Below are 20,894 nucleotides of genomic sequence, written 5' to 3'. Positions count from 1 at the left end.
TATTAGCCTGTGGATTTTAGCTTGTGTATAGTGCAGAAATGTCAGCTGAAAAGTCAACATTTTTTAATGTTTTCAGGTTAAAAGGGCCCATTAAATTCTGTTTGTTTAATATTTATTACCAACCAGGGGAATATAAGTTTATACAGTGATTACAAGGTTTGCTGTGTCCAAATTGTAGAGACTACACAACTGTAAGTGGAAATGGGTGGCAAGTAATAACATCAGATTTAGAGAAGGATATTAACAGAATAGTGTGTGTATGGTAGTAGTGTGTTATATGCTCAAGATAATCCTTCTTGAACTATAAAAAAGGCCCTTACTGAACTGTACCATTTTGAAAAAAAAGGATTATATTTTTTCTAATGACTCCTTTTTGTTAGTTTGGCATACTTTGGCTTTTTTTTTTTTTAAATAAGATGTGCATTTGTGAATATGATATTTGCCAAATTATATGTATATAAATAACGAACTAAACTATATGTAAAACGATTAAAGTATTGACCAAAAATTGTCAGGTGAAGTTAAAAACTACCTGTAGTATTGTCACAATATGTTTCCTATTATAAACTATTTCCCACGTGACGTTCACACTTTAAGTTTGACGTCACATCCGGCGTAAACAACAATACGGAAGTGGGAAGAGAAATCCCGAGGTGCAAAATGGAGCAGTCACGCTAAATATATTGGACGTGATTTCTTACCGTCGTGTGCAATTCAGGATTATTATGCAATAGTTTTTATCTTCACAAGCGACAGTGAGTCTATGTTATGTTTATAAACCGTCAATGTATGTCAAGCTAGCGGTAAAGCTAATGTTAATGAACTGTCCAGCTAGCTATGTAGCTAGCGAGCTAGACAGTGTAGCGTTAACTTCTACTACACTTACTACGAAAATGCTACCGAGCTATCATTAGTGTTAATAACTCAAACAATTTCTTTACATGTCCTCTTGTAGCTAGCGATGGAGGGCTCCAAGTCGTCGAGCACAACCATGCAGGTCAGCTTCGTGTGTCAGCGGTGCTGTCAGCCGCTCAAACTGGACACATCCTTCAATGTGCTCGACCGGGTCACAATCCACGAACTTATCGGTATGTATGCACACCTGTAAAAGGAGATGTAGTCTATTGGCGTTCACACTGCTTCATCGGTCATGCTTTGACCCCTGTGCGTCCCTCTGTCCTCCTCAGCTCCGTTAGTCACAGTGACCCCAAGTAAACAGGCTGACAGCTCTGAAGGGGAGACAGCACCAGAGGTACGTACAGCAGAAAACATGCAGTGTATCTGAAGATGTGACTGGTCTGTGCAGGATGCACAAGACTTTTGTTTCAATCAGACTTTTGTTTCCTTCAGAAATTATGTCAACTGATGATTTGGGAATGTTGGATTATTTAGCTAGTTAGCAAAAGCATATGTAAATAAAATTCTGATCTACTGCATGTCATGTTTCTGTATTTTGTTTCTGTTGTGAAAATTTCAATGTTATCTGCAAGACTTTTAGAAGACTATAAGACTAAAACAACTAAAACAAGAATACTTGAGTCTCAGAATAACATTTATTTTCCTTCCAGGAGAATTTTGTAGAAAACAAGCAAGATGGAGTGTCAAGAAAGTACATCCCCCCTGCACGGTGAGCACTCAAGTGTTTTTATTCAGGACCTGGAACAGAATACAATTTATTCAAAAACAATCAAAGGTACTGTGTAGGAGTTTGGGCAAAATTAAAATGCCTTTATTTTACATGGCAATATATATTAGCATAGACAATATTTCCCTTATGCAATGAGCCCGTCACAAGATGGAATAAGCAGTGTACACCTGAAGTATCCAAAGAGCCACCTGTATGTGACCGCCATAAAGACCTCGCAGTGCTGCAGAAATCAATCTGTCAAATGAGTTATGGACGATGGACAAAGTTGACTGAGCTGCTGAATCTTTCCCTGCAGGATGATGTCCACAGAGAGCGCCAACAGCTTCACGCTGATCGGAGAAGCATCCGATGGTGGAACCATGGAAAATCTTAGTCGTAGGCTTAAGGTAAAGTCTTTGAACCGTAATGTTCTTATCTGACAGTGTGATAGTGACGTGACCATACCAAGTGACAATTTTGCCTCCGATCCCACCCTATCCAGGTGACCAGCGACCTGTTTGACATCATGTCAGGCCAGACAGATGTGGACCACCCACTGTGTGAAGAATGTACTGACACCCTGCTGGACCACCTGGACACCCAGCTGAACATCACAGAGAACGAGTGCCAGAATTACAAGTGGGTTAAATTCCTCTATGTGTCAGATTTTCAAAAACATTTACGAGAGACAAAAAATACTGTAACCTGGTTTGGTTAAGTCCTGATTTCAAATAAAATGAGTATGCATGTAATAACATATGCTGTATTTTCAGGCAGTGTCTGGAGCTGCTGTCACACCTGCAGGTGGAGGAAGAGGAGACCCTGCTGGCAGAGCTGCAGCAGCTGAAGGAGGAGGAGGAGGCTCTGGTCCAGGAGCTGGAGGCTGTGGAGGAGCAGAGGGCCGCTGTGGCCCAGGACCTGACCCAGAGCAGGGTCCACTCTCAGCAGCTGGACACGGAGGAGCTACAGTGAGTGATCTGAGAATAAACAGATTATACTGCTGTATACTGAATGAAACAGCAGCTAACAGCTCCGTTTCTTTCCACTGCTTTTTGCTAAAAGGTACCAAAAAGAGTACAGCGAGTTTAAACGGCAACAGCTGGAGCTCGACGATGAGCTGAAGAGTGTCGACAACCAGATGCGTTACTGCCAGATTCAGCTGGATCGCCTGAAAAAGACCAACGTGTTCAATGCCACATTTCACATCTGGTACAAACCCATTCTCACAAAGAAATGTTGTTTTGCATTTTGAGAGAAAATCATTTGTTTTCTGTCAACCAATCAAGCGTGACTTAGCAACTACTTGATAGAGGCCTCCGGGACAAAAAGTAATCAATGCCCTATTGACTGAGACTCGTTTGTTTTGTTTGTGCTCAGGCACAGCGGCCAGTTCGGTACCATCAACAACTTCCGACTCGGTCGACTCCCAAGCGTCCCGGTGGAGTGGAATGAGATCAACGCAGCCTGGGGGCAGACGGTGCTGCTGCTGCACGCTCTGGCCAACAAGATGGGGCTGCGCTTCCAGAGGTACATACACACACACACACACTGTTGAATCTCTTTAATAATTAATATTAAATCAGAAAAATATTTGATGTCATCTTTAATTTGTATTTTGTGCTCTTACACATGTAAAGCCTCCTACTAAATAAGGGCTATTTTAAGTCTGTTTACCAGGCTTGTATTTGTTCCTTTGCTCTTAACCACATTGTTTTTTGTTATTTACATTCAATTATTCAGTGCTATTGTATCTTAGTACATTATCTTGATTTGCATTCTGTTGCTTTCTTGTTTGTTTGTTGCTTCATTTTACCTTCATTGTTCAGAATATACATCTGTAGTCTCTTATTATTTCTCTCTTATTCCTTTTTTTATATCTTGTAAGTCAACAAAAAATTAAGTTAACACCATTTCTCTCTCTCTCTTCAGATATCGTCTTGTCCCGTATGGAAACCACTCATACTTAGAGTCCCTGACAGACAAGTCTAAGGTAATACATGCAGTATTCTCACACCCAGCTCTCCTGTCACTATTTCAACTCCTCAAGGCTCCAATCCTGCCCTTTCTCTGTGTCTCTTGTTTGTCCAGGAGCTTCCTCTCTACTGCTCAGGTGGCCTGAGGTTCTTCTGGGACAATAAATTCGACCACGCCATGGTGGCCTTCCTGGACTGTGTCCAGCAGTTCAAAGAGGAGGTGGAAAAAGGAGACACTGGCTTCTGCCTTCCATACAGGTCAGATACCCGCAGAGCAGCACGATGTGAACATTTGTCCTCATTCTCATTAACCAGGGCTACACTGCAGCCATTTAAGATGAAGCTGTTAATATTCATGAAGTTTAAATGCAAATTTTAAACAATTATCTTCTCAATCCTGAGGGGCTGGGGAATTGTCTGCCATGATTATGCTATTGAGGCAAATAAAGGACATTTGGGAAAGCTTTGGCTTTATAACCCTTTAAATTATTAAAACATGGCCACCAGTACAACTTTTACTAATGCACTTACTGTAATCAGCCTTATAAAGGTCACCGTGCCTTCAACTTTCACTGCTGACAGCACAACCTCACACTTTAAGATGTCCAACAGAGTTAATGTTAAGTTTTGTATGGCACAATAATATTATGTTTAACTTTGCTGATACCACGTATGGCCAGTTAAACCGTCTCATACAGTACGTACCGCAGACTTTAAGGCTTGATATACTAATCATATCAGTTCAGTTTAATTTTAGTGCACCTGACTCTGGAACACAGCACCTTCTCTAAATCTTTACTTGTAATTGTTTTCAGTAACTGTTGTTTATTTTATTTTTATCAACATTCAATTATTTTAATCACAACTACTTTATAAAACTGTATTGGTGTTTTATATTTAATTATTTAAATGGATTTATTAAATTATCTGCCATAATAGCTATGTTTTAGGGCTTTTATATAACTGTTAATTATTTTAATTTTTTATCAGATTATCTGATGTAAAACAAAAGTAATTTTTTCACCAGCCAATTGGGGGACTTTCTTTTCTTTGTCTGTATACCTCCTGGTTATTTATTTTTTCTCCTTCTTGGTTATCCCCCTCAATAATCTCTTGAGAATAAATAAAGGTTGGTTGACTGATAACATATAGTTATCGGTTAGAGGGATGTCTGATCTAGATAGCTGCCATAAAGGCTTAGCAACACTGCTCACTCATGCAGTAGTGTTATTAGTCCTGCAGGGTCTCATGCCAGCTAAGATGTATTGCACAAACCATAAAAAGGGGTTGATGTCGGATCTAACACAGCCGCAAACCAGATTGAGAGAAAATGAAGAAACCTGAAGGAACAGTTCACTTAAAAATGACAATTCCGTCATTATCTTCTGTCACAGCTCAGCCCAAAGTCTGTGACAAAGGTGGGAGACCGGACGAGTTGGCAATTAAGAAAAAAGTTACTTATTTACTGAAAACATAAATCAACCAACGTAGCAAAAGATCAATCAAACAGAAGAAAAAACAATGCCGTCGGTCAGGGAGAGGGAGTTAGCACGTACGCCATATGCCTACTATCTATATGAATTGCCAGATTACAATATTGATACCAGTACATCCACGAGGCCTGATGTACTGACTGTAATCAATGTTTCATTCCTCAGGATGGACGTGGAGAAGGGCAAGATCGAGGACACGGGCGGCAGCGGCGGCTCCTACTCCATCAAAACCCAGTTCAACTCTGAGGAGCAGTGGACCAAGGCGCTCAAGTTCATGCTCACCAACCTGAAGTGGGGACTTGCCTGGGTCACCTCACAGTTCTACAACAGATAAACCTTCTGGACATTGTTGTATTGAGTTCCGCAAAGTAATTCGCCCCTCCGATAAATGGATTTTCGGACTCTCAGCCAAAGGAAAATAAATGGTTCTGTCGGCACCATTTTGCAAGTGTTTTTTAGGATTTCCAGTACACAAAAAAAAGCATGGAGCAAGTCTAGATCTTTAGTCCAGATTGTGTGTTTTTACATGTTACATCATAGAGGGGGCAATTTGTTTCTATTTTGCTGCAAAGTGGAAATGATCAATTGTGGGCCCGCCGTGGAAGCACTGAAGACGGGCGCAGGTTGACGTCAGAGCCAGCAGGATAAGATAACCACGCGCGTGTCTTTTAGTTCCTTTTTATCGTCTGCTTCACTAATTAATATCTGGCTTCTTTCTGAAGAGCTGACATCGCATTAAGACAATTTCACATGTCCTCAGACTAGAATGTAACTTGAAAGAAATCTTCGCCAAATTCACTTCTAACCACTTTATGAAGTTCAAGGTGTCCTTGCTGTCCCGTTGCGCTGCACCTTTGAAATCACTGTGAGAGAAAGTTTTTCTGTCCCAGTTAAAGAAGCTGTAAGAGTATGATGTCATAGTCGAGTTCAAGGTAGGGTTTTTAATAGTCTCACGATTTAGTATAAAACAGGAGTGTGTCAGTATTTCTGCAGTCATCACATTTGCCACATACTTTACAGGTAAACCGTTGTATTTAGATGCACTGACAGCTTCTTTAAGTTCACACTCTGCACCATCATATGAATCCTGTTTTAAATACGATGGATACTTTTAATAAACATTTCATGCTGTGAAAAACAATGTCTGGGGTGGAGATTTTCTTATAAATTATTCTTTCTTTCTTTACATGTGCATCAATCGTAAACGTTTCAACACATTAAAGGACAAGTTCACCCCAAAAAATGAAAATTCAGTTGTCTACCCACCTCTGTGCTGATGGCAAGTCAGGTGAAGTTTCGTAGTCCTTAAAACATTTCTGGATCTTTAGCAGCAAAACAGTGTTGCAGCATCCTCCTAAACAACTGAATTAGATGGGGACTTGTTTTAAAATGTAAAAAAAAAATAACTTAAAATGGCTGCATACAGCTCATCCAGCTCAATCTCAGTGTCTGGAAGCCCCGAGAGCTCAATTCATTTTAAAAAGATGCTATTTGCACCTTTTTAAAAGGTCAAAATCTTGACTGTAGCTGCTAAGCCTGAAGCGTTACCACTACACCTTTCATCGGCACGGGGTGAGTAGATAATGACTGAATTTCACTTTTGGGTGAACTTGTCCTTTAATGCACCGTTTTATTTAGATGTTACCCTGCTCCAACACACCTGATTCAAATGATCAGCTCATCATCAGGCTCCACCGAAGCCTAATAACAACCCATGCTTGCTCTCACAATGAATGCATATTAGCTACCCTCTGATTTTCCCAAATCAAGTACGACACAACATGTTAACCAAATGTAGTTTTAATGATTTCATAATTATTTCAGTTCAATTTTAACTCTCATCACAACACTCACTCATAGTCAGCCCCCCTTTAAGGTTAACAAAAACATTAGAGGGGGTACATTTCTTGGAAAAATATGGACTTAACAATTAAAATTATAAGCTGACTTCCAGTTATCCAGAAAATATTTAAAATAGGTCAAAACCAGTTACTCTTTCCCAGAATCAGCCCTCTTCTGTGTCATCTTCTGAACCTCCATGTCAACAAGGCAGGCCTTGAACTTTGGTCATCAGTCATTCCTTATTACTTGTAGGAGCCCTTCCTTAAAGTCCCAGGTTCAAACCTATAGGGATACATATGTGAAAATGACCACTGTCGTTCTGAAAAATAGTTTAATAGATGATACATTTCAAGCTGAATGCGATGAAATTTCATTAATGCTTCTTCTTCTAAACCGTCCACAGAGCACAGGCAGGTGATCTTCCACAGGTGGCATACCTCTCCGCCTGTCAGTTGTGCAATTTTTCGGGTGCTTTTACTATTTATCATGTAGAAAGCCCCTTTTTGAAATGAGCCAAAGTTTGTTGTGTTAGTGCATGCATATGGGCAAATCTTTGGGTTCTATAGAGCCCACAGCCAGAAAACGGCCCTTCATGTTTTACCACTTGGACGATGGTGGTGGGTGCTACTACATCACCACATCATCCATCATTTTGGTTCCATTCACACTTTTAGTATCCCTACATCCCATCATGCTCTCCGCTCTTGAGAGAGAGCAAAGAAGGAGTTTCATCAAGTGTGTAACGTCTCCGTGTGGCTTTGTCCTCGCTGGGGATTTTCTTTTAGGATCTTTCAGTTTGCTTCAGTCGGAGGCACTGCTGCTGTAGCAGCTGGAGGTGGAGGGGAGAGGAGGTGCCATGGGTGTGCTGTTGCTGCCCAGGGCTTTTCGGATATGGGGCATTAGGAAGGGGTCGTTAGCCAGCTGCAGCACATCCACACGGTCCTCCTTGTGATAAGCCAGGCAACGTCGAATGAAGGCCTATATTGGGAAAGAGGGGACTCATTATTTCCAAACCAACTTTCTTTCTGTTCTGCTGATACTGTTTTTTCTTCACACTTTTTCCATAATAACATTTCATATATCTTTGTGCCCATTACAACTGAGACAAAGTCCTTCCAAAGGCCAAAAATCTTAAACTCACACCAAAATCATCTAGATGGATAAATAACACTACAGGTAAGAGGAAATATATGCTTTTTTTATTTTGGGTTGAACTGTCCCTTTAAATCTAAACTGCCCATAGGTTTACAATCAAGAAGGATCCTTTACGGTTGTGTTCAGACCCAACATCCTGTTTGATCAGGAATTGTATCACACTCAGAGCTAAATATTTAATTAAAATCTGAAGGAAACTGAATGAGTGATGTCTGTAAGACAGTTTGGTGGAAACAGTGTTGTGAGAACAGAGAAGTGACTACCATACCTTTGCTTCTGTGGTGACCACAGGTTTGGGGGGAAACTGCACCTCAGTGGCTTTTAATATGGTGTTTTCTTGAAGGATATCCTGCTGGGACTGGTTGTGACCAAACGGCTGGAAGTGGACAAAGAAAGGGAGTCTGTTAACAGACAGATTACTTTCATTTTTTCACAAATATAACAACAAAGTTCAGCGCTTACCTTGCGTCCATATAAGCACTGGTAGAAGATGACTCCTACTGACCAAACATCCACCTTGTTGGATATTTTGGGGGGCTCTTTACCCACCACAAAGCATTCAGGAGGCAGATACCTGTAAACCACATGATCACAACCTGAGATTTAAATGAGTTTCCCTCAACAAGTTCTCTCTGACCTTGTACACAATTTTCTGAATGTAGCGGGGGTGTGACTTCCATCAAAAGTCGACACCTCAGCTACAAACGTGTGAAGCCATTGGTGTTGGTTGGTTACTACATGCTGTGAAAATGTGTCTCTATGTACCAGTAGGTCCCCGCTCCTTGTGAGGTCAGCTCGATGCCATCTGCAGAGCTGTAGCTGTCATCATCCATGATCTTGGACAGGCCGAAGTCAGTGATCCTTATCTCTCCACAGGCTGTGCCGTTAACCAACAAGATGTTTCCTAACAGAGAAATTTTTCAGAGGTACCAAATTCAGTATAGTAGTTCTGTTTTTACCAACCAAGGGTGATTACAAAATGCTAAAACTTTAAGAATACCGGGCTTGAGGTCGTAGTGGATGATGGGCGGCCGAATCTGGTTGAGGTACTTGAGGGCGTTGACGATCTGCATGACAATAGAGCGGCCCTCCTTCTCGGTCGTCAGCTTATTCTGCTTCAAGTAGAAGTCCAGATCATTGCCTTCACAGTACTCCAGCACTGTGCAGAACCTGCCACAGGAAGCGCAACACATCATTGGGGAAGTTTTAAGAAGTAATTCACTAAGTGACAGCTTCCACACTGTTTTCACATCATCTTATATACAAGGTTTTGTCCTTAAATACATTTATTATAGTTGTATTGGTGCACCTTTATGAGCTTTATGCAGAATGATTCACTTACGAGTCTGTGTCAATTGAGAAATAGTCGTAGAGTTTGACTATCCTCGGGTGGTCAAGTTCTTTGTGGATTCTGTACTCTCTACAGGCGTGTCTGAGGAGACATTTACAATCACACATTCAGATGGTTTCAGCTGGAAATTTCATTAAAAGGTCAAAACATTTCCAATAATGAAAAGCAAGAAGGCTTTTTACAGCAGGCGCAGTAAAAGAAAAAAAAGAAAGAAAAAAGGTTCTAGACTCACTTGTGGTAGTTTTGCTTCTTCTCCTCCCTCCAGTTCTTGTTGAGTTGATGGATCTTAATGGCCACATACCTTTGCTCTGTCAAATCAAAAGCCTGGAAAAGAAAAACATCAACGCACAAACCAGGTAAGTGAAGTGCCCTTGCTGTATGTTTTTCAGAAAGACCCAGCACAGCTTAAAGATTATGAAGTGGTACTCTAATAATGAAAGTCAACTGATGCTTACCTTGAAAACTTCACTAAAGCCGCCTCTTCCAAGTAAATATAATAGCAGATATCGGTCGTTCAGTGTAGGGTGGTCTTTAAATCTAAAGAAGAAGACTTTATTGGATTATTTGGCTTTTTAAAAAATACTTTTTCAAGTTTAAAATACACAACAGAACATGTGTAAGGTATATTACACGGAGATGATACGTACTGCGAGTTGTCCTCGTTATGGATTCTCTTCAGCTCCCGAATGTGCAGGTTTCTCACTCGCTCCAAATGCTCAAGCTCGGACTGGATCTCTGCTTCTTCCTGCACACAGACATCAATCTATTATCTACTTCAAATCTTAATAAACAGGAACAACAGTAGAACTAGGTCTCTAGGTGAGTAGGTAGTAGCAAGTTTCAAAATAAGAGAAATGAGGAAGAAGCTGCTTTAAGAAGTGAGTTGGTACCTTTTTTAGATGACCGATTCGAAGTTTGAAAATTTCCTCTTGCTCATGATATTCTGCTAGTGACAACCTGTGTTGGGCAAAGAAGCAACAGTTTGTAATCTATAACAATACCTGAATACCTTAATAACCAGAAAGTTAGTGAGCTACACACTTACTTCAGATAAAATGATAGAAACAAGGTGAAAAAGACTCATTATGAAAGAAGTCTGACTCAATGTTCTTACTACTTGTCTCAACAGAAGAAACGGGTTCATGTCTAAATCACCATTTTATTGATATGTATTACTATCGCAATCTATTTAAAGAATAACTGCTTTAGAAATAAACAATGAAAAAAATCTATAATACAAATATAAACAAAAAAACAAACAAACACCCCAATATCATCTGGAAAATCTATCAGCAGTTCAGGAATGACTGCCTTAGTGTGTGAAGTAATTGAGCCATTGTTTATAATCTTACGCTTCATTCTCCTGGCCATTGTTCCGGCTCTTGCGTCTGTTCTGTTCGAGGCTGGGTGGCGGCGTCTGGGCCATGGAGGGCGGTTTCCGCTTCCCCAGCAGCTTCCTCTGCCTCTCAATGTCCTCCCGCTGCGAGTTGACTCGCTCTTGCTGCCTAGAACATGTAAGAACAATCTACTGTCAGCATTCTCATATACAGAACGGACAAAATGCAACAAGCGTTTGTGCCTATATGCATGCTGACTTGATGAGGTTCTGGAAGGCGTATCCGTCTGTCCACTGCTCGGTGAAGGATGCTCCGTGCCGGACAGTGGTGAAGTGGCCCAGACGCAGGCGGTCCTGCATGCTCTTGTCCCTGCAGGCCATCTTCTCCTGCTTTGACTAGATAAAAAGAGGAATTGACACACAAAACAGCTTAACTCTACCACTAAGGGGAACCAAATCAACCATAATTAAACACTTAACCAGTTAAAAGTTCGACAAGTCGAGTGCTAAGATGTATGTACACACACCTTCTCGATGAGCAGCTTCTTGCTCATGGTCACACACTTGTTAAGCCGTTCTTTGAAGCGCTCCAGCATCTTCTGCTGCTCGTCCACCTGCCGCCTCAAGTCACAGTTTGCCTGCCGAAACATACATCACCACTCTGACATCTAATACTTATTGCAAGAAGGATTTGAGGCGGACATGATGCAACAAGTATCAGTGTGTCAGCTTGGTTTGCTGGCATTCACACCAAATGTAAATTAAACAACAATGGCATTTGAAAGTTAATGAGCGCATAATTCATGACGAGCTGCCACCAGCCTGGTGCAGGTCAATTACTGGGGTTGTCTTGACAAGTGGGAGGACATTTGTCTAGTTTGTGAAGGGATTATTAGACATTTGTGAATGGGCCTTGCATAAACATTTATGTGACATCCATCATCAATTTGTAAAAATGTTTTCAGAAATAATAACTTGTTTCCACTTTCCATCCATACTCTGAAGTTCTGTCAGATGTTCCAGATGTCCCGAAGTAAATTCGACTCATCAGATTTTTGAGAAAGATTTTTTCTCGTCTTACCCTCAGCAGGTCGTCTATCCTCCCCTCTTTCTTCTCCAGGTCAGAGTTCTTGTTCTTCTCCAGGGCTGTCAATTTCAGCAGTGTCAGTTCTGACTGAAGAACGAGGGCAAACATAAACAACAAGCTGACAGTTAACATCTCATCCCACTCAAATGATGCAGACACCCCTCAGGCCAGTCAGTAACAAAACACACCATCACTTTAAAAGGTATCAAAATCAGTCGTTGGTGTCTTGGATTTTAGATGTAAATTTAAAATGTTGACCTTTAACTAGCCCAATTAGTGTAATTTGCAATGATAGCTGATGAACTGCGGTGTGGGTGGCAGGGCCTTTCACAGTCTGACCTTTAATTCAAGCACCCACATCTTGGCCAACTAGTGGCATTTTTTTGTTTTAAACAGCACAACAAAGTGCAAAGTTACGTCTTCAATAAAAGTTTGGACAGAACTGAACTTATGGTGGCTGAGGTAACACTTTTTCTAACCAGGAAAGGTCGGTGTTAAGTGGAGATGCATGTAGGTCTGGTAGTGAGTCACCTGGATGGCTTTGTGTGAGCAGGAGTGTGTAGGGGCCGTCTTAACAGAGCTGCAAGATGACGAGTCTGTGTGGGCTGAGCCTGTGGACGAAGGACTGCCGTGCTGAAACTAAGAGACAGAAGAAGAGAGAGGCAGAAAGACACGGGAGCCAAAATATTACAAATGTGTAATACAGACACTATAGAGAGATTATAAAATAGGTGAAAGGGATAAAAAACAAGAGGAAGAAAAAGCTGCATTCCAGTAAATTTTAAAGAGATAAAGAAATATTAGCAATTCAAACAAATTGCATTCAATAGTTGATATTTCCAGAAAGATTTCAGGACAACAACAAAAAGGAACGACATGACCCGAGTGATTCGGAAATGGCAGTCAATTACAGGGTGCTGTAAAATCTCTCCTTTTTAGTGAATATCTTGTATACTGTTGCCAGCATGTTAACAGGATATAGTGATTTTGAAATAAACGTTTCCATATAGCTTTCACAATACAGGTCTTTCATAAACCAAAATCAACCCTGCTGTTTCCCAGTAGAAATCTTGAGAAACTACTGTACCTGCAACTAAGGGACTATAAGTTACTACAACATCCACACACCAACATTAATAATCAATCAATCAGTGGCAAAAATCACCGTCAATTACCACCAATAACATCTTCTTTATGGCAATAAAATTTGAGAGTACTTAGGAACAAAATGTGTAACAGACAGTGTTTGTTAAGGCTTCGTTCAGACACACAAACACACAGGCGCCTCATTCACTTCGATGGAGGGTTCAACTTAAACCACATTTCTGTCTCGTTAGTAGTTAAAGCAAAACATCACCACAAAACCAGCATGTTGCTTCTTTTATTTTAAACAACAGCGCTGCTTTTGGTCTGGGTGCCCAGTAACGATGGTAAAACAAAGTCTTAACCAGAAAGTGAGTTCTGAAGATCCCACCTAATCCTGAAGTCAGAGGTACTGATCAACAACCCTGCACACCTCCCACACTTAAACATTTTGTACAGTCCTTTTGTGTCATGGGACACCAGAAGTCATTCATCATACCTTTTACTTGAGCTCTGCTGCTGTAGGAAGCTGTTTACATACTGTTCACAAGGTAGTGAACACTGTAGTTTGATGAGTCTTGTACTACAAGAGAGTCTAAATACACGACACGGTCATCGACAACCACTAAGAATTTGAAACTGCAGCCAGAAATTTTACATGTAGACATGGTCTTCCTGTTTTACATGCCAGCTCACTGTGTTACAACAACATTAGCCACAGCTTCTCTGGCCAGTTGTTCAATTTTATCCTGCACTTGATCCATCCAGTTAAAAGATGTCACACGTTCAGCTGTTCTGCCTGAAATATAACTAACAAACACTGTCACTCACTCCATTGTATTCAATTTCCATCAAAAGGAAAACATTTAATTAAATAAATCTTATAAACTCACTCGGTGAAGGAATGTTTTGTTACTTCCACTGGTCGAATGGATCCAGACAAACCAGAGACATGTCTATTAGCCCCAAAACGGATTAGACTTTGGTAAAAGAAACTAAATCGTAGCAATGCATGCCCCACCAACCCTTTCCAATTAAGAGGAAATTGATGCTAAAGGAAAACAGACAAAGACCCACATATCCAACAGATGGATTTGACTCTGGCTAAAAGATTAAACAGCTGGTAAACCAACAGTGAAACAACTGAGGAAAGAGAGACAAAGCGGGAGAGAGCTATGGAGATGGATGCTGGTGCTCACCAGAGGATTAGACAGTGAGTGCTGTGGAGAGGAGCGCACCAGCATGGGGATGCCCCGGGCAGGACTGGTGCCAGAGCCACTGCTACCAGCAAACTGGCCACAGGGCAAGTTGACAAGAGTGTATAAACAAAGACAGAAAAGAAAGAAGACAGAGTTGTTATTTAGGAGGAATATGATGAAGGACCATACCAGCACAGTTGGAACGTGAGGGTGAGGACATCACACTAAAGTTTGAGAGTGAAAGTGGCTAGAACGCAGAAGTCTGTAGTTTGTACTCACCTCAAAATAGTCACTTATTTTGTGCCCTCTTCCTTTTCCTACAAAAACAGGACACGTATAAGAAGTAAGAAAACCCACTTAACTGATCCTTTACTATATTCTGAAACATATACATTTAATGTAGTACACAGTAGCTAACACAAAATGCAATTTAGCATATTAAATGCACACCAAATTGCATTTTTAAATTTAGAAACCAAGAGGAAAGCAGTGACTAAAGTGAAACCCAGAACAGTTGAGCCTGGATTTACCCTGGCTGTTGCTGTCATAGATGTCTCCTTTTCTCTTCCTGCTTCTCTGATCACTGGCCTTCTTCTCTGGTGTCTGACGAGCAGAAAAGCAGCACAGATTAGATTTAAATGTGACTCCATCAAGTTTATTACATTAACCCCATTAACATAATGGCAGACAGACTTAATTGACAAAATGAAGCCTTGCACCGTGAATTCATAAGGGTATGATTGCACTCCTTGCTAAACAGAAACGTTTGACTACAGTGTAATCTGATTAATAGCAGCTTCTTTTATGTGTCCAGTATTTAGTGAACTATTTTTCTATATCTATCCGTTAAAAGCCAAGTGACCCATTCATAGTCAATCAATGACCAAGCTCAATCAATTCAATCAAATTTACTTCCTTGTAGTTCCAACTCTCCTAAAATGTGATAAAGGTAACATTTTCTATTCCTCCTTCTGTTGAGAGCCCTTTACATCCACCCATGTTGGTCCCCGGACCCCAGTTGGAAAACCACTGCACCAGTCAGTGGGAACATAAATTAGATCAATGAATGAAAAGTTAGCATGCACCACTGTACACTAATTACTTTGCCACCACAGAAAGGAGAAAGGTCTGGCTACACCAATCGTCATTCTGGTATAGGGGGGGAATTGCTCAGACTTGTTTTCATGTCTTTAAACTAATCACAATTGTCTTGGGTGGCGTTTAACCCAGGATGCATCGACAGCGCCCCTGCAAAACAGTGTTGGAGGAAACTTGGTTTGCACGTGGGGAGGCGAGCCCGACATTAAAATGGCTGAATCCCCGCAAATGAACAGGTAAAAGCTGCTAGCTTGTTCATGTTTATTAGTGTGAGAGTCACTTGCCACTGACAGGCCGGTGACAGGCTTTATACTAACGGTCTACATCCTGTAAGTCAGACTTCACAAATAATCAATAGGGATACCACTGAAGGTCAGAAGGTGCAGACTTATTATTTTGATCGACTCTTTCTTGGACCAACCTCCAGTTCCTTGTCACTGAGTGATCCCGCGCTGCACAGTGACTGGTTGGAAGATTCACTGTTGGCTGAGCTCTGCAGAAAAAAACACATTAGACCTGATTTATTAGTCATGTGCTTCTCTTGCAAGTAGAACTGGAAACTTGACACGTAAAATATTAACATGACAATTTCTAGCAAAAACATTGTATGCTGCCACGAAAAATTCAAAGTATAGATTTCCACATGCATTTCCCATCTGACAAAAGATACTAATTGGCTTCCACCTTTAATAACTCACCTTTGTGGTAGCGTTTTTCCATTCCTTGTATCTTACTTTTATAAGGATTTTTTAGCACATGCAGCTCACAGGTATATCTTACTGTCATTAAGATACAATCTCTAAGCTAGGATGCTACAGTGGAAGTGTAATACACATCCACTTGCAAATCTGCAAATCTTCAGTTCCCATCCACTTGGTAGACTCGCTCGTTGTCATTCATACTATTCATGGCCAGCTGCACAGCCTGATGAGGCTAAGAAGAAACAGCAGGCTAATTGGAGCAGGAGGCTAATGCTTTTAAGGCCTGCTGGTTTTCTACTGCTCAAGGTCAAACATACAGCCAAGAAATGTTCTCATTTTTCTCTTAACATGTACACGACACATTTTCCTCATAATGTCTTGAATGGCACTTTAAAATCTGACCTTAAATCATTTGCAATCTAATACCACAGTGAGCAGGCCGCACAATTCATTTCAGAGCACACTATAGGCCGGAGCATGAATGAGAGTGATTGCTTTCTCAGGGGTTGCCATTTTCTCAAATGCGCACCCACACACAGTAATACCCAGTTCAACAGCAGGGTTGCAGCATAGCACGCAGCCTATGCTGTGAGCTTGAGCTGCGATGCCATTTCTGTGTCACTAGGCTCCACTGAAACAAAGAGCTGCTGGCCGGCTCCCATGTCAGCCAAGACAGAGCTGGTCTTGTTTTAGCTTTAGCTCAGGGAGGCAGGATCATTCCGCTGAGAAAAGCCCTGAACACAGAGCATCAGTCAATACTGGAAACAGAGAAGACTTCCAAGCTTCACTAAACTGAAGGACTGACGTGAGGGAGCTAACCGACTGCTCATGTTTGCATTCACACACAAACGACAGAGGGGTTGTGGGATGTTTGCCTGCAGGAAAACTGGGAGCTACTCTTTTGTATCTCAAAAATGTATTACATCATAAAGTGTAACATCTGCACAAACAACCTGTACTTGGGTTGCAGCAATATACCAGTTCAAAGGTATACCGTCAGTGGTATTGAAGTTGACGATTATCATACTGTGTACATTACATCTATGGTATTTATTCTACCGTATTATTGTTAATAAAAAGTATTTGAAGTTTAGTTAAAATCTCATATCATTGCAGCCCTACTGTACTCTTAGTGCTCATACAACATATCCATTAAGCTATTAAGAGATGCCAACCTTGGTCACACCTACTCCAGTGAAGCGAGCCTCAAGCAGTTCCTGCCTGCGTGGGTCCAGGCCTAAAGCCTGGCTATGAAGTCCTTCCATCATGCCTGGAGAGGAGATACGAACAGTGAATGAAACTGGTTGGGTTATTGTCATACAAGAGAAGACTGACACACATGAACAGGAAGGCAGAAGCACATTAGCTACCAATACCATGCATGTAAAATATGAATTGGAACCAGCTACATCTTCTTCTTCTATTCTTGTATATCTTATATTTTTAACTATACATCTCGTGTTTCATTGTAAGCGTGGAAGGCAAAGGAAGATTTTCGTTGTACAGGGAAACTGCATTTGACAAAACCGCTTTGACTTGGTCATAACAATCCTGTTAATCCTGAGGTTTGACCAGCAAAATCCAACGCCTGTAACACAGCTGCCCGGGAGCCTAATGTTGGATCAGTTAATCTGACAACCCACTGTCCAAACCTGACACAAAGTAAACTCTGTTTGCTGACTGTGTTTGCTAGGTTGCTGCCCTTTCCAGAGAAAACCGCTTCAATTAAAAAAATTCTTTAGAAGAAAGCTAACAGGAAAAGCCCCCTGCCTGCTTTGCGTCTGAAATAACAAGAGTTGACAGGAGAAATGGGCAGCCAGCATGATTTTGCATCTTTGCAGTATACGTTTTGTGATCTACTTGCACTGATAACGAAGGGGGGGGGGATTCTATAAGACTTTGGTGCATATGTAGGTCAATGATACCTATTCTTAATCGCACCAGTTAACAAAACTTCAGCTGCTGGTGCTGAAATGCTATGCAAAGCAGATCCTAGAAGCAAGTGAATCTGAATCTGGACATTACTCGTGAGGGAAGTAATGCCCCACTGTCATTACATTACTAATTTAAGTCAGAGAGACATTAAGGCAGATGGACCAAGAATAATCTCTAATCAAATCCCCACTCATATAAATGGTTATCATAACCATCTGAAAGGGCAGGGCACCACTTCCTTTGGCCACTGGGAACTCCTACCAAACAGGGTGGCTGTCAACTAAAGCAATGATTCATGGTGATGACAGTCACTCTAAAACAAACAAATAAACAAGCAAAAATCAATAATTAACATTTCAGTTTTGCCAAGGCAGCAACGTTAATCATTTTGCCCAACAAGCCTGTCAAAACAATGCTGACCCACCTCATAGGAATATACAAGTTAGCTTCATCTCAACTGTAATATCAATCCATACACTCAACTTTATTGAAGTTAAAAGATTTTTCAGATAAAGGTCATTTTATGACATTTTGTGGAACAACCATTACGATGCTGACTGACAAGAAGACGTTGACTAATGGCAAGCTCGGCTAATGCTAACTAGCTTCCTAGTTAGCAAATGCTAATTTGCTTGTCAAAATCTTGCGAACATTTTAGGAAAGAAAGGCGAAACGCTGTCATGAATTTCCAAGTTATTACGTATCAATTCACATCAGAAGTTTAAGCAGTGTTACCAGTATATAGGCTGTTACTGGTGACTGAATAACAAGCTAACGCTACTAGCTAGCGTCAAGCTATCTAGCCAGCAGGCTAACGTTAACACTGGCTGCGGTCGGACTCACCTGGAGAACCTTTCGCAGTTATCACAGTCACTCACACTCCTAGAAAGGGTGTTGTCCGTCCATCCAGAGACAGCAAACTCCTTAACGACTCCCAGTCCCACACACCTCAAATAAAGTCGATTGAATCAAGTTATCCATTTACAGTTATTTCAAATGCAAGGAAGACATTTGTTAGCTTAGCTAATGCTAGCTAAGGAGAGCGGTGCGGCTGGCTCCTGCCGGTGTCATCCGGACAGGAGGCCCTGATCCTCGGGGTTTCCTCGTCCGTCTTGGTGCCCCTGCACGGGCGAACCTGGAGCTGTCAATGCACTGAAGCCTCTTTTACAAGTGTTGTCACATTTCTGCTTCACTCGGTCTTTCTATTGTCATTATCGAGCGGTGTAACCTTTACACCGGCAGGAGAAGTTCAGCCACCTTGTTAGAGTCCATTCTGTAACTGTTAATAAAAGATCATTACCCCCTGCAGCAAGGCCGCACAGGGCTCCAGGGAGAGCTTTATGTGATGCTTCCCATGCGCTTGTTTAACAGATAATGAAAGCTCCTCAGGTCAGAACCACCCGAAACAGGCAGGGTACTGTAGGAGATGGAGCCTGGCAGGGCCCCAGACCTCCAGGGGCTCCAGGAGTCACAGGTTCACTGTGTGCCACTTGTTTTTCTTTCTTTATATTTGGTCATTTGACTTTTAATCTTATTTGTTTGAGATATGTTCACCACTAATGTAGGCTGCAACATAAACTAGGTCTTTCATTATACATTTGTTGGCCCTGTCTTCTAGGGCCACAATATTAGGAAGGCTAATTAAATCATTATTATTATATTATATCATCTTATTTGGATGAACAGTGTTCAAGCCGATTATATTAGATTGCGCATGTATGATAAATCTTACGCGCTTAAATGTAATCTTAAATGAGCTCCAACTCCACGCAGTTAACCTGAGGCCAAGTACGATTTCAGTATATTCAGGAGATTACTGGCAGCGATTGAATCTACAGGCAAGTATTACATTTATTTGATTACTTTAGTTACTACTAACTTTGTAGGTTGCACGCTGTTTCAGAGCCAAAGCAGCACATCATTAAATTATTTTTACCGGCAATCACATTAATAAAAAAAACACTGATTCTGACAATCAGGGAGGGAAAAGATCAATACCCGATCCAATAATCTGCCAGGGGCTTAATCGGCCGACCCACTATACAGTTTATACATTCATGTAAATGTGTATTTTTTTCTTTTACTTGTACTTTTGATACTTACGTACATTTAATATCAGATACGTAAGGACTTTTACTCAAGTATTATTGGAATGGGTGACTTTGACTTTTACCAAAGTAGTATTTCAACATGATGTCTTTGCTTTCACTGAAGTATGACTTGTGAGTGCTTCTACACTGGTTTGGTCTGTGTGTCTGAGCAAAATCATTTAAAGGAGGGCTGCCCAGAGTGTTTGCTTTTGCGGCCCACTAAGTTTCGGTTTTGGCCCTCCAAGGAAAAAAGTTTGGGTACCCCTGATTTAAAGTGTGCCGTTCACCATTTAGTTGGTGTTAAATGGGTGGCAAAGTGTGTACAGCGCTCATTTGTCCAACCAACAAGAGCTCTTTAAGTCAACTCAGTTGGGCCCTACAGTTTAGTGGGGACAATAATAAGGTTACAACACACTTGCTTGTATCAGGTGACCTGTACTAAATACACAATTAATACAGAACTGATGACTTAATGCAGTGTGTATCATGAATTCTGTTAGCTCACTATTAAGAAATTCACAGTGAGTTTAATTGATCATCAATTAATGATTTATAACCCATAGTTACTTCATGCATCAATTATTTGTGTCAGTCACCGTGGTAAATCTCTGATCACTGTTGAAAGTGCCGTGTCCTTCAGAAATCACATAAAGTCTCAGTTTCTGAGGTTTGACTTAAACTTGACTCGACTTAAGCAGAGTTCAAGAGGCTAAGGTCATCTCAAGCAATTGTGTGAATTTCTAAAAGTAGATTTTATTGAACCAAATTTGGTTTTGTGTTACTATTTTCCACGGCATGCTGTGCAGGTTACATCCAGGAGATGGAGGCAGAGTGTTGCAGACCGGAGGCGTTTGCACGTTTAAGTAGCTGTCATCTGAAAGCAGCTCTATAATTTATTAGTCACATATCTTACTGTAATCATTT

General features: G+C 41.0%; 2 protein-coding genes across 3 annotated transcripts; one reads left to right on the top strand and one right to left on the bottom strand.

The window, feature by feature from the left end:
• The first annotated feature begins 617 nt into the window (after nucleotides 1-617).
• Nucleotides 618-6,234, top strand: becn1 (beclin 1, autophagy related). Its single transcript, XM_073489083.1, has 12 exons — nucleotides 618-755; nucleotides 956-1,088; nucleotides 1,188-1,252; nucleotides 1,569-1,627; nucleotides 1,944-2,034; nucleotides 2,130-2,266; nucleotides 2,401-2,595; nucleotides 2,690-2,836; nucleotides 3,005-3,154; nucleotides 3,557-3,617; nucleotides 3,716-3,858; nucleotides 5,259-6,234. Exons 2-12 carry the CDS (start codon nucleotides 962-964, stop codon nucleotides 5,425-5,427), a joined length of 1,344 nt encoding a protein of 447 aa, XP_073345184.1. The 5' UTR covers nucleotides 618-755; nucleotides 956-961; the 3' UTR covers nucleotides 5,428-6,234.
• Nucleotides 6,235-6,877: 643 nt separating this feature from the next.
• On the bottom strand, nucleotides 6,878-19,253 carry LOC141015144 (serine/threonine-protein kinase tousled-like 2). 2 transcript variants are annotated; one of them, XM_073489081.1, is made up of 21 exons: nucleotides 18,724-18,812; nucleotides 17,121-17,215; nucleotides 15,666-15,737; nucleotides 14,677-14,749; nucleotides 14,426-14,463; nucleotides 14,147-14,239; nucleotides 12,396-12,503; nucleotides 11,859-11,951; nucleotides 11,305-11,415; nucleotides 11,037-11,173; nucleotides 10,794-10,946; nucleotides 10,332-10,398; nucleotides 10,089-10,186; nucleotides 9,897-9,978; nucleotides 9,674-9,765; nucleotides 9,433-9,522; nucleotides 9,091-9,260; nucleotides 8,856-8,994; nucleotides 8,553-8,664; nucleotides 8,359-8,466; nucleotides 7,650-7,913 (listed from the first exon to the last, which is right to left on the bottom strand). In XM_073489081.1, the coding sequence occupies exons 2-21, from the start codon at nucleotides 17,211-17,213 to the stop codon at nucleotides 7,737-7,739; spliced, it is 2,106 nt and encodes a 701-aa protein (XP_073345182.1). In that variant the 5' UTR covers nucleotides 17,214-17,215; nucleotides 18,724-18,812; the 3' UTR covers nucleotides 7,650-7,736. The 2 variants fall into 2 exon arrangements, with proteins under 2 accessions (XP_073345183.1, XP_073345182.1); XM_073489082.1 differs by lacking the exon at nucleotides 14,147-14,239 and having other exon boundaries at nucleotides 6,878-7,913; nucleotides 18,724-19,253.
• Nucleotides 19,254-20,894: the final 1,641 nt, after the last annotated feature.

Source organism: Pagrus major, chromosome 20, assembly GCF_040436345.1.
Source record: "Pagrus major chromosome 20, Pma_NU_1.0".
Lineage (NCBI taxonomy): Eukaryota > Metazoa > Chordata > Actinopteri > Spariformes > Sparidae > Pagrus > Pagrus major.
This window is presented reverse-complemented; position numbering and strand designations above follow the sequence as displayed.